Here is a 13,777-nt window from a genome sequence, read left to right on the forward strand (position 1 = left end):
TTTAAAAAAAAAGGTTTGAACTAGTACTATTAAAAAAATTCATCATTGAAACTATTTTTATTTCAATTAAATATATTTTACATAAATAAATACCAGCATGATTCAATCTTTTTATTAGTAAGCCAAGTATGCTACATGTACCCCAAAAATACTAACTGACAGTTGTGGTAAAAGAAATACTAACAAAAACCACATTAAAGAGAGAGCTACCCTCATGTTTAGAGAAATCTATGTTTTATTATTTTATGCACAATATTTTGGTAGAAAGGGATAGGACAGACAAATACGATTTACAACACAGTGAGCCTGAGAAGATGATTTTAAATGAACAACATGAGATGCAGTTGCTCATCTCTCACAACAACTTCAATGTGGAGAGTGGGTCCTAAGGATATACATGGACATGTCAGCTCCCATCCAAATTGTCGATTTCTTGGCCTTTGTTCGATTAGGACCGTTCGGTTGAATATACTAGGTCCCCAATATCACAACATTCAAAGTTTACGACGTTGAATCGATATACAAGTCATTAGTGGTTGAAACACAAGATGTGCACTAATACGTGTTGTTGTAAATCAAGAATACTGCTATAACTTTGAGTGTTGTCTCCATGGGCACCCACCATCAAAAGCATGCTCTAACACATCTTCCATTCGTTTAGCAAGCAGTATCTGTTAGTCCAAAAAGAAAATGAGGATTTTGTATTTCATATCAGCAATGATAAGATATTATTACCACCATAAGAATGTAGATAACCAAATACATTTGAAAATATATAAGTGAGTCAGTAGGAACCATGCTCAGCTGATAGCTGCCTGAGCACTATTCTGCAAGCAGAATTACCTCCAAATTGGCCAACACTGATGCTGGTACTTCAGCCAAGTCTTTCAGGTTCCTTTCGGGAAGGATAACTCTCTTGATACCATAACGATGGGCAGCTAATATCTGCGCAGGAGATAAACAAATATCACTTTATGCCACTATGTAAAACTTTAAACAAGTAAACCTTTTTAATCTGTCACTGTCAGTCTGTCAACAGAAACTGGTTATATTCAGATGTGAATATGATCGATGCATTTTAAATACCAGTACAGGTGGCGTGGTAAATTAACTCTGCAAATGCATTTTTTACGTAGCATAATGGCAAACTAGGTTCATATAATTCTTCCGGTAATTATTTTTTTGGGGGAAGGGGGTTGAATATATAAATAATTGTCTTCACTTATAATCTTATAGGCATCATCCTCTCAGTCATTGTAGTTCAGGACACCTTAAAACACAAAATACGCCTATTTTATATATGTCTATCCCAACTCATACTAAAGAGAAATCAATGCTGAACTTAATTTGGCATAGTAACATCTATTAGATAATAGTGATTTTAGGTTATTTTAAAGACCTAATAACACTGGGTGATGTCAATTGCGTGAACCTGCATTGCCAACATCAGCAATAAAAAAGTCCCCTTAGTTTTACTTTTAGGGTGGTCAGTGTGGCGGCATAAGAAAGACAGGCATTGTAGGAAAAACTTGGCCAAAATTTGCATAAGTGAACAAGACTGAATAGTTTTAATGGCAACGTGAAAAGACCACCTTTTTTTTACAATATAATACTGTTTGAGACATAGCACCTTCGTAGAGCACTACAATGACATTGATACATAACCCCTTTATCGGTAGACAGTAATTAGTTTGTGGGTTATGGGTTAACTAGTGGGTGTGTTTCAGACATAGTTAGGCCCAATAATGCATGCTGCCTATAAATAGAGAGGAGTGATTATAGGGAATCATTTTGTTAATTAAGTAATTTAGGACTTCTGACATTGGGAGGTAGGCAAACCCTTGGGGAACCCTTCCTTCAAAGCTAGCTATCAAGGGAGATCAACCAATTCATTTAAATACTCCACCGAACATCCCATGCTACTCGATGTGGAACTTGAGGACCCCATAATACCCAAGTCCCTATCATAATACCAGCTGGTTTTGTATCAACTGATATCAAAGAAAAATAATAGTTCTGAACAATGGGATCCAGGTAATAGATTTAATGACTCTCCTTGTCTCTACATGGCGATAAGTAACATGATAGTTGCTGCAAGATTGTACCAGTTCGTGGAAGTTTTTAGTTTAGCGTATTTTAAATAGTTCTTCACCTTGTGGACAAGGTTAATGTCGGGGAGCAATCATAGGTTAGTCAATTGAGAGGATAGTTAAGAGGCGTAGTTGGTTAGACAGAGTTATTAACAATAATGTGTGTTGCTTATAAATAAGGGGAGATATTTAGAAAGTGGGGTATTTTGTCAATTGTATAGACTCGATGGCCATTTTGGAATTAGGAGAGTCTAGAGTCTCCTGAATACTCTTGGGATTTCATCCTGTAACAGGGGATTTTCCTTTTTTTCTTCGATAATACTGTCATAATGCCCATAGTCCTGTCTCAGAAAGTTACCTAATCAGGTCATGAAGATATAAGAATTTTACCTTATCCTTAACACCTCCAACAGGTAGAACTAATCCCCTCAACGTCATCTCTCCAGTCATAGCTGTATCTGATCTCACACTTTTCTGAGTGAAAAGTGATACCAATGATGTGACTAAAGTTACACCTGCCGAGGGCCCATCTTTCGGAACAGCACCCGCAGGAAAATGAATATGTACATCACGGCCCTCCAAAAGATTAAATCCCTTTGCAGCATCCACCTTAAGATCAGTTGTCCTTGCCCTTACCTACGAATCGAATCAATCCTTTAAAGTCAAAAAAGCAAGTAATGATTCTCAATCCAAATCCATGTGTTGAGCACATATAACAGTAGGATGACCATTTTTCAATACAAACAAACATGACAAGAAATGTGCGGTAACATGCATATCATTTCTGTTCACTGAGACATATTTCAAGAACTTTTTCATTTTGTAACACACATAGCAACACCTCTAGATGATCTTATACGACTAGATGTAGTAGGTTTTTTAAACACAGCTGTTAACCCATCACACCCCCCTTTATGCCAAAGTCAATGGTTCCAATAAAACATATAGAGATGCAAAATAAAAGTGAACCAATCAAGATGAAATATCATATTCCTGCCTGAATTCCTAATTACTTACCATACTTATTTCAATAATACCAATTACTTCACTATTATAAATTATAAGAAATAGAAAAATCTTGTTACAAAAAAGTAATAGAAAACAAGAGAGAGAGAGAGAGAGAGAGAGATTGTACGAATTCATTGGCTTAATTGTAAGTTGAAGACAAAAAACAGTAAGGGCGATAGGGGACACAAGTCCACTGATATGATTGTTTACCCATGTTAGTGCAATCTGAGCTGATTCTTTGATTACATCACCAAGTTGTCCAGTGAGATGCAGTTCACCCTTCCCTACCATTGCTGTAGCTTCTACAAACTGAACTTCTCCGCCAAAAGCAGTCCAAACCAGCCCAACAGAGACCCCAGGGGAAGCCACACGTTCTGCAGCTTCACTATCATCAAATCTTGGAGGCTGCATTTGATAACAAATAGGGCATCAGTTCTGCTGAGCATCTGATCAACCAAACTATGCTTATGTAGGATCTTTCATGATAATATCATAATGAAGGAAAATCTTCACACGTTATATAGCAGATCCATATTGTAAGAATGCATTATAATCAAGGTTTAAAAAATTCCAGGACCGCAATCTGGCCGCAACATTATTGCTTTTTTGTCATTGCAACAACGATTGTGACTGCATCAAGCACAACTATTTGAAATTCTCCACAATTTCAAGGATTGCGAGTGGCTACATTTTAAAACCTTGATTATAACTTTTAGTAATGGTAGTGCATATCAATTACCCCAAGAACTTTTTCAAGCATGGTTTCATCAACAACCAACGGAGAGGCAATCCTGAATGTGTTTGAGATGACCCGACTATTTACACTCATTGGCATCACATCCATTTCGACTTCAGTTCCATCAGCGAGTCTATTTTCCAGAAGTGGGGTAGAAAGTCCTTGCATCCCTTTGGTTAATGGAACCACTTGTTCTTGCTCTACAATTCTTACTGCAGCAGCACGGGCCAAGGCAGCAAGGTTCCTCTCCAAATTCCGCACACCAGCTTCCCTGGTATATCTCTGAATGACGAGTTTCACCATCGCCTGCATCAAAATATTTTCCAATTAGAATTCTATACAGCTAAATTGCTTTCCAAGAGAACAAACAGAACAGAATGAATGGCTTCATGTCTAAAACAAAGAAAGCAGAGGAAAAAAAATGACCATATCTAAAACACAACAACAACAATCAAGCCTTATCCCACCAAGTGGGGTCGGCTACATGCATCAAACGCCGCCATAATGTTCTATCATATATCATATCCCTATCCAACTCATTAATCTCTAGACCCTTAATAGTTTTTCTTGTTTTCTAGGTCTTCCTCTGCCTCTGGTGATTTGACTACTCCATCTGATCTACTCTCTTTACTGCAGAATCTATAGGTCTTTTCTCTAAATGTCCAAACCACCTAAGCCACGCTTTTACCATCTTTTCAACGATAATCTAATATTTTCATTTCTAATTCTATCATGTATTGTCTTACCACACATTCAACGCAACATCCTCATCTACGCTACACTTATTTTACTCTCGTGTTGGTTCTTTTCCGCCCAATAAATACCAAGATGTGTGCATACAAAGAATACAGATCAGCTAGATTGAATAATTATAACACCGAATTGCTAACCCATACCTTCATCTAAACCATGTAAACTTAAATACATCATCTTTCTCTGTTATCCTTTTTCTTGGATATATGGGTGATTTGTTTGTTTATTTGTTTTATTTTAATGAAGATTGCACCCAAAATATTAGCACTTCCACTGAATGAGCAGAAACATCGCGTGTTTCTGGACCAACTTTTAAATTTTAGAAAAGTCCATACCTCTGGAATCTGAATAAACTCAGAACTCAACCCATGTTGGTCCAAAACTCTTGGAATCAAATGCTGCATAGCTATTTGGAGCTTTTCTTCAGGTGTATATCCAGGAAGCTCGATTACTTCCATCCTATCCAGAAGTGGTGGAGGAATAGGCTGCATCCTATTTGCTGTAGCCACAAAAATTACCTTGGACAGATCAAATGGAACATTCAAATAGCTAGCTAAATTTAAGGAATAACTTCAGAATGAATCTTTTAATAACAGAAGAAACATCATTAGCAGCGAGCGTTAGGGAAAAAACAAAAAAGAACATGTTTTGATAACACTAACACAATGTTCTCAACTTTAAAAAAAAAAAAAAAAAGGTTAGGATTGTCTCATCCTCATCAACCATCGTCATCTAAGAGGTAAAAGTGAAGTCTAGAAAAATATATATTACTACCTAGATAAGTATCAAACTAAGAGGCTGTATATATGCTAGGAAAAAGTGACATAGGCTGACAAGAGAACCAGATAGTAAAAATGCAAAAGAAAAGGTCTACCAGATAGAAAAAAAGCCACCACATTACAAATTACATAAATCAAAGGCTTGTGTGTATGTTTGGGTATATGAAAAGGAAAAACGAGACACTACACGAGAAAGAATTATCAAATCCAAAAGAATGCAACACGGGGTTGGGAGGGGGGGAACAAATTGAGAGAAAACATTTTGATTTGTGTAGGATACTGATCATTGAATGTTTTATTTTGTTCTGGATCAAGAACCTCTAGCAATGCTGAAGCTGGATCTCCACGAACATCAGAACCTGTCTTGTCCACTTCATCAAGCAACATAACAGGATTGCAAACAGCTACTCTCTATATGTCAAATGTGAGAAGCATCTATCAGTATAAGACCCCAGTGAAAAGAAAAGGCAAGAAATAAATTTTATAAATTAGCTCAATCACATGATTGCCCTTCTAGACTTTAAGTATATATTACAATGTGTAGAAGGAAAACAAAAAAAGCAAAACAGCATAATAGCCTCTTTTTTCTTTTTGCTGCTTATAATGGAGCATTGAATTAATATACGAGATAATTTCTTCGCCAAATGTATCCATGCATCAGCAATACTGTTTAACTTTCATATAAACCCATAATTTTAGCAAATAGGGATAAAGTATTTTACATTTTACATTAGATAACAAAAATAAACCTCACACCATAAGATCATAAACAAACAAAACCTTGCAACATGAATTCACTAATCAAAACTATTTGTTAACCTCCATATTCTCTATATTATTCTAAATCGCACAGAAAAAACAACCCAATATCATGTGCATAAAAGAACAAATAAACTCAACCACATGAATTCACAAATCAGAACTACTAGTGATGTTGGAAATAGCAAAGACAAAAACGGTTGGAAATAGAACTATTTATAGACTTAGATTCATGTATGATGATTATATTTATAACATCCGTGCATTCAGAAAGTTGCACTTGTACTACAAGCTAATATCAAATTTTATAAAGCAATTTTCACCTTTAGTCCATCTATAAGTCGCCCAGGCATGCTTCCAACATAGGTTCTCCTATGTCCTCTAATATCAGCTTCATCCTTGACTCCACCAAGTGATATGCGGATAAATTTTCTTCCCAAAGCAGCAGCAATAGAAGATGCCAATGATGTTTTCCCGACACCTGGTGGTCCAACAAAGCACAACACCGGACCCCTTGCATCTGGTTTAAGCTGTGATGCATGCATACACTTATATTAGAAAAACATTAAACTTTACAATCCAGTAGATACTGACAGGCATAAAAGGGTATTTGGCAACCTTGCGAACTGCCAGGTATTCAATAATCCGTTGCTTGACCTTCACTAAACCATAGTGATCACTGTCCAGTCGCTTTTGTGCAGCTCTTAAGTCCAGCTCAATCTCTTCGCTGGCCTTCTGCCAGGGAAGATCAGCAAGTAGATCTAGATAAACGCGCGAACTGTTATAGCCAGGTTGCTGAGGCTGCATTTTTTTAAGCCTCCTGAGAGAAAAATTATAGTAAAATGAACTGATTGTCTCTACAAGGTTGTAGAATCACTTTGATAATGACAATATCTGATTTTTCATGAATTTACTTTCATATATAGCAAGTAATTCCTCACAAAGAACAATCATCACCATATTTCATAATGGTTCTATCAAAAAGTACCTCAATTCTCTGTGTGAATGTTTCCATACATTTGGTGGCATTCCTGCACTCTGCATCTTTCTTTCAAGGGCAACCAGGTCATCCTCATCATCCTCGTTATCACCAAGTTCTTCTTTTATAGCCCTCATCTGAAATAATATTTTTGCAAATAGGAAACAACAACAACTCAATTAGATAAAAACCCTAACTAAATAAGAAAGAATTGAAGTGTTCCTCTACAGCAAAGCTGACCAAGACTTTTTAAATCATTGCTATAATAGATCACTATTTTATCAGCATATTACTGCCATGAATATAATGGAAAGCAGAAACACCAACTCTATAATACTTTCCTTTTCCCTCCTAAGACAAAAACTGTCATAATAACCTGGTTGCTAAATGAAGTATATCATAGATTCATCTAAATCTAAATCTAACTACAATTGATGGCTTTAAGACTAAAAATATTTTAATGTCGGGCTTGTAAACCCACAGACCATTGTTCTCAGTAAAAGCAGAAGGTACAGCAATCAGCACGCACACTGATCATGTTACACAAACTTTGTATCCATAAAATGTGATAGAAGACTATAATGAAAAGTTACTATCTATCAGTCACACACCTAGATCTACCCTGTATCACCTAAATAGTGAGGAAATGTTTGCTGGAGCTAAAATAAGGTATACAACTCAAAAGGAGTTTGTTAGAGCTCAAATGTAAATGTAGGTCAGGTTCTGGATCATGCAGAAAACAGGCCAAAAATGTAGCTTGTCTGCTCTAGGACAAATACGAAAATAACAAGGCAGAATTAGTCATAGAGGCAGTTTGTATGATAATGGCAGGACAGTTATGCAGTAGCTATTAATTGAAAAATTGGACAATTCTGTAGCAGTTATTTGATTGTGTGTGGTGTGGTTATAAGGAGGATTTGTGACAGTTTCTGGGATTGCGTGTGGTGTAGTTATAAGGAGGATTTGTGACAGTTTCTGGTGCACATTCTGTTTTTCTTGTGTAAGGCTGAGAGTTGTTTTCTTAAAGGCAAGCGCATTGGCTCTAAGGCTGGTAGGGAAGTTCAAGTACAAAATTTGTGGGTTCTTGTACACAAGGATTTCAATGGAGATTCTGTCTTAAATACTTTGTTATTATCCAGCTGTCATAACGGTCAACAAAAACCTTTACTACAAACATAATTGAATGTAGTAAGGAATAAGGGGCCGTTAGTTTGGGATTTGTTTTTAAGAAAAAAATTATTTTTTTAACCAAAAAACACTTTTTTTTTTTGAAGGACCAAAAAACCACTTTTATTATTTTAATAGTGTTAGTTTCTGATTTTTTTAGAAACTATTCTTAACCTTAAAATGAAAATCTTTTGTGAAAAGCTTCAAAGTTAAAAAAAAAAAAAAAGTATTTTTGTGATAGTAAAAACAAATGGAAATTAGCTTCAGCTTTTTTCAAAGATTTCTAGAAAAAATCTCAAGATTTTTTTAAAACAAAATCAATTTTTTTAAGCCAAAATAAACACACCCGAAATCTTTGTCAATATAGTCCCACACCCTTGTACTAACATTAGAAAAATATAAAAAAAAAAAAAAAAATGGTGTGAGAAATCTTGCCTGCTGACGCAGAAGAAATTCTTTTTGAGATTTTGACAATTGGCCTTCCACCTTCTGTGTAATTTTCTCAGCTACACGTATTGACTGTTGAAAATAGATGGGCACAAATAGAATTAGAGACAGATGATATAACACCTGACCTGTGATAAGCATCATTAACTCCATTACTAACCTGTAAATGCCTGTCAACTAATTCAGTTGCTTTTGAAAGCCTCAATTTTGGGCCAACTGAATCCAACATAGATAGTTGTTCTTCAAAACTTATCTCAAAACTTGCAACAAATATATCAGCCAGCTTATGAACAGGAATGTTATCCAAAAGGACTTTGGTTCTTCCACCGGTTTTTTGTTTCTGTACACAAGCAACAAAATGAAAGCAACATTACAAATGCAATACAGAAAAAATGGCATGCCCAAAATCTTATAATCAATAGTGCATACCCATAACAGAAGTCCATATGAATTACTATTAGACTATGCGGAAACTATTGAGATGTAAATAGCCCCAAAAGTTATTTTAAAATCCGTATTCAAACTACTTACTACAAACACAGGATTATAACAATATCAGTCAACCAATTATACTCGAACACTAGGAATTTAAAGTTCAATGCTCAAATGGAATTTCCATGATTTTCAGCTAATGTTAGTAGAAGTGATGAAGCTACAAGGTTTTACCAGCTCCAGAACAGAAATAAGCTCCGTTGCTGTTGCTTTGAATTGGCGAGACAACATTATGTAATCTGGGTCTTGCTCTAATTGTTCCATCTCTAGATTAGAAAAAACAGAAGCAACTCAGCATCTTCAAAGATAGTGATCAAATCCTATTACGCTAGTACTGATAAAATCATCCGGGAAATGCCCAAAAATTATTTTTTCACTTCTAAAGTGGTGCTAATATGTTAATTTGAAAACATAAAAAATAGAATAATAAACAATTTCAAGACCTAGTAAACTAGCATACCATTCCCAGTTAGAAGGTAAAAAAAACAATGAATATTACTGTCATTTTCTTATCTTCGACATTTTTTCAACAGGCAACTGACTGCATCTTACTAAACTTAAAACATATCTCAGAACGTTCTCAGACATAATCACATTATCAGGGATAGTAGCCTAATTACTAGCAGTGCTTATGCATTATGTTACTTTTAGTGATCGATGCATTCATAACAAGAAAACAAAAAATGTGATATATAATATTTACATCGAATGGAAAGCTCAGGTCTCCGCTTAGTACTGTAAGGCAAATTTATAGCAAAATCATCAAACCTTTGGAGAAACATATTGCTATGAGGTATTCAACTGTTAAATGACATAACTCTTAAGTCTTATCCAACTTCTGTCGTTTTAATTCGTTACAAAGCAAACTGAAAAGGTATAAGAATACACATTTCCTACACAAAATCTGATGTCTGAGAAAAAATGAATGACATACCAATCTTAGTCATCTCAAGGGAAGATATCTTTGCGGTATGGTATATTCCTCTTGTGCTTAGTTCCAGGACACTAAATCTGCACAAACCTTCAAGAACGACAGTGTATGTGACCCTCCCACTTGGTTTCTCTACTCCCCTTGATAAATGTAATGGTCGAGCAGCAACCCCCCTGAAATTGAAGGTATATTAAAATCAACCTCAATTTGCAGGTTTTACTTTCCAAATAGCCAGAAGATAAATACGTGATACACTCTACAACATCAAAACATTATTTGGCCTTAGTAATTATGAAAATCTGAAAGCGGAAATATAACGGAGAAGCCATCAGTTAGAACCCTCACCCCCACCCACACATCTAAAACAAAAAAGAGGACAACAAAATAAAGAACACGTCAGGAAAAGAAGGGAAAAAAACGTGACTGAAATAACTTCACACATTTGAGATTGACGACTAACTGTTCGAATTTACAATTTTATTAAATTTATAGTTTTATCATCAACCAACTTGATTTGAGATTCTTAAAGTGGCATGAAAGGTATTCACTTGATCTATACCTGTTGTGCCAATGAACAATGTCATTCTGCCTTTTGGTGTCAGGCTTGATAGAATCTGATGAACCGTCTTGAAGTTTTGAGCTTTGGTTTAGAATATCAGTTCCTGCGCCTGCAAAGAGGCAGAAGAAAAATACATAATAGAAAATCAGTTTTTCTACAGTGTTTGGTCCAGAGAAAATAGAAGAGGGATTGTAGAGATTTTTATGAGCTTGTTTTATTAGGTCTACAATTTAAGAGGGATGCAATGGAAATGAAGCAGACCAAAATTTGTTCTTCCTTAATTTTGACTCATTCAAATAACGGGGGTTTGCGACAGAGAGAAATAGGTTTAAAACATTTTCAATATAACTAAAATGACCTGGCTTAATGTCAGAATTTGAAAGAAAAAAAAAAAAACCTACACCTCCGCAACAAAACACCATCCACCACCATGTTTGGGCGCCTTTCACTACCACAATAAACTATCACCACCCTCTACTGCTGTCCTCATCGCCGGGCGCCCATCACCATCGCCATGTGCCAAGGCCACACGGCACCCTCCACCATAGTCACCCTCTCTTAGCATCACATTTGACACCCGACACCTATGAAACACAGACTCCGAATACAGACATGACATGGACACATCGAAACTGTTAATTTTAAAAATATAGGACACTAACACCGATACATACATAGTTATTTATTTATTTATTATAATTAAAATATGAACATTATCTATGAAAGTTCTAAATTGAGAACTAAAATATATATGTACATCTAAATTGATCAATTTGGTAGACTACACATAAGTTATTAAAACAAAATATGACAATTTTTCACCTCTTTCATCCATCTACAATACCGAAAAGTTAAAAAGGAGGTTATCGAATTTACTGTCTTCAACCCCTACAATGATCATCGGTACTTCGACTCATCTCTAAGCCCCATAGAAGTATCTGATAAGTGTCTAAGGAGTGTAAAAGTGTGTCGAAGCAAAGAAAAAAAAAGTTTGTTTTAGGACACTTGTCTGACATGTGTCGTAAGGGTGTCGAACACCAATGCGTGTCAAACACCTGGGCACGCTTAATGTCAGAGGTGTCCGTGCTTCATAGACCGACACCTTGACCGCTGCTATTGCCACTTCAGATTTCCATTGCCAAGCCACTACCCGTTGACAGCCTCCACTACTGCAGCTTAACACCCACCACTGTCACTGTCACCATTTGACACCCTTCATCTTTGCCATCTTTGCCACACTGCACAACACCTTCTATTGGGAAGGGTACCCTCCACTATTGCCACAGATGCCTTACTCGTACTACAACACCACTGTCACTTGACACCCATCAGCACCACCCCCAGCACAATAAAACATTTATTACAACAAAGGTAAAATATAAATTAGTTAGATATCCCCTCCCCTTATAAACCAAACAAGAAGAGGGTTATTTCACCTCCCACTTTTATTTCAATCAAACACTTGTTGAGGTGGAAATAAGGGAAAAAGTCCAGCATATCACCTTGAGATGCAGTAGGACCCGCTGAATTAATTTCAAGAGCATCACGCACGGGAAGAATGCCAATCAACCCCTTCTCTTCCTTCTGCCAAAGTTCTTGTTCCACCAACTTCACACTTCATTAACAAAGGAAACTGTCACGTATGGTACTTGAAGACAAATGCGGAAATCAAACAACACTTTTGCACATATACGCCAATACATTAACTTCTGAGCTAAGAAGTATTTGAAAATCGTTTGAAACTCCAACAACGATGGACGTCACCTTACGTAAGTAGACATTCACGTCCTCCTCCTCTTCTGAGCTGATATGCTCTCTTGATCAGTGCCGTTTCAAGTCTTTCAACAAAAACAATGGAAAATGAACACGTGTGTTTCAAAATTGAACTCATATTTGTTTTTCCTAGTTTTTGTTGAACCGACACCGATCAAATCATTGTCTGAGCCATAACGACGAGATGGACCGTGAGCTTCTACTTACTTCCGAGGAGCATAGCATTGTCGTTAAAGTTTCAAGTAAACTTGAAGTAATTGAAAACGCATAATATTAATATAAAATCACAAATCATATATTAAAATAGATAATTGATAATAATATTCAAAAAGTTATAAAAAGAAAAATAGCATAAACATAACTAATCAAACTATTATTATAGTATTCTGATTTACTATGTCTGGAAATTAAATTAGAAGTATAAGATGCGATAAATTGGAAGCAGAGAAAGTAGAAATTAGAATGAAATTAAGAATTTTAGTTATCGCAGTCACCTGCTAGGGGAAGTGCAGCGGATTCTGATGATGGCGCCAGGTAAGAGGACTTTGTTTCTGAAAGGAAGGATCGCTATGCGACTCGGAAGTTCCACCGATTCGGCCATCTCAACGAATCAGACAAATTCAGCGGAGGAACTAACTCTCTTCGTTTTCTTCATACGCTTCCCTATTTATATATGAAATTCATCAATCAAACAAAATTCATTTTGGATTCTACTTGTTCATCTTTTTATTTTGAGTTAAACATGTTTTTATTTTTGTAGGCATATCATTTTTTTTTTTTAGCTTAGTTGGTATAAACAATAATATATACAAAATTTGGCAGTTGAAAACAAAAAAAAAAAACATCAAATGTGTTGACTTTTGTAAAAATCTTATTAAAAAAAAAATTTTTTTTAAACAAGACATAAATTAAATATAAATTTTTAACAATTAAAAATATAAAATTCATATTTTGTTAAAAAAAATTAATTGTTTTTTGAGAAATTCTTATAAAATTATAATTTTTTCTGTATAATTTTATTCAAAAATATGAATTTCATGTGAAGATAGAAAACTTTTGGGACTAAAAGTTGAAGAAACTTTTCAGTCAAACTAAAAGGAAAAGTTGATATATTTTATATGGATCAAAAACATACGTAACTCTTTTATTTTTTGGTAGTAAATTTACATCCCTTTTAAAAAAACTATTTGAGATTCATTTTTTGGTAGTAAAGTTGTTTTTTTATTAGTCGAACTAGAAATTCATTTTTTAAGATGAATAAAATATTATATGAGGTTCAAATAATACTAAAATGCAATGTTCAA

At 35.3% G+C, this 13,777-nt stretch overlaps 1 protein-coding gene across 1 annotated transcript; it reads right to left on the reverse strand.

Moving 5' to 3' along the window:
- Positions 1 to 40: 40 nt before the first annotated feature.
- LOC25493563 (lon protease homolog 2, peroxisomal) lies at positions 41 to 13,094 on the reverse strand. Its single transcript, NM_001422927.1, has 17 exons — positions 12,968 to 13,094; positions 12,203 to 12,315; positions 10,701 to 10,809; positions 10,145 to 10,314; positions 9,385 to 9,476; positions 8,879 to 9,058; positions 8,707 to 8,790; positions 7,114 to 7,241; positions 6,744 to 6,945; positions 6,449 to 6,655; positions 5,647 to 5,777; positions 4,923 to 5,136; positions 3,838 to 4,140; positions 3,309 to 3,503; positions 2,481 to 2,726; positions 844 to 945; positions 41 to 671 (listed from the first exon to the last, which is right to left on the reverse strand). The coding sequence occupies exons 1-17, from the start codon at positions 13,072 to 13,074 to the stop codon at positions 588 to 590; spliced, it is 2,667 nt and encodes an 888-aa protein (NP_001409856.1). The 5' UTR covers positions 13,075 to 13,094; the 3' UTR covers positions 41 to 587.
- Positions 13,095 to 13,777: the final 683 nt, after the last annotated feature.

The sequence above is a fragment of the Medicago truncatula genome, chromosome 4 (genome assembly GCF_003473485.1).
Source record: "Medicago truncatula cultivar Jemalong A17 chromosome 4, MtrunA17r5.0-ANR, whole genome shotgun sequence".
In the NCBI taxonomy this organism is placed as follows: Eukaryota; Viridiplantae; Streptophyta; class Magnoliopsida; order Fabales; family Fabaceae; genus Medicago; species Medicago truncatula.

Bases quoted from the DNA above. Each gene is read 5' to 3' on its own strand.
- LOC25493563 (NM_001422927.1), bottom strand. From the start codon at position 13,074: ATGGCCGAATCGGTGGAACTTCCGAGTCGCATAGCGATCCTTCCTTTC. The intron at 12,316-12,967 runs GTGACTGCGATA...TTGTTAATGAAG, and splicing joins CGCTGCACTTCCCCTAGCAG to TGTGAAGTTGGTGGAACAAG. The intron at 10,810-12,202 runs GTGATATGCTGG...GCCTCTTTGCAG, and splicing joins GGGTCCTACTGCATCTCAAG to GCGCAGGAACTGATATTCTA.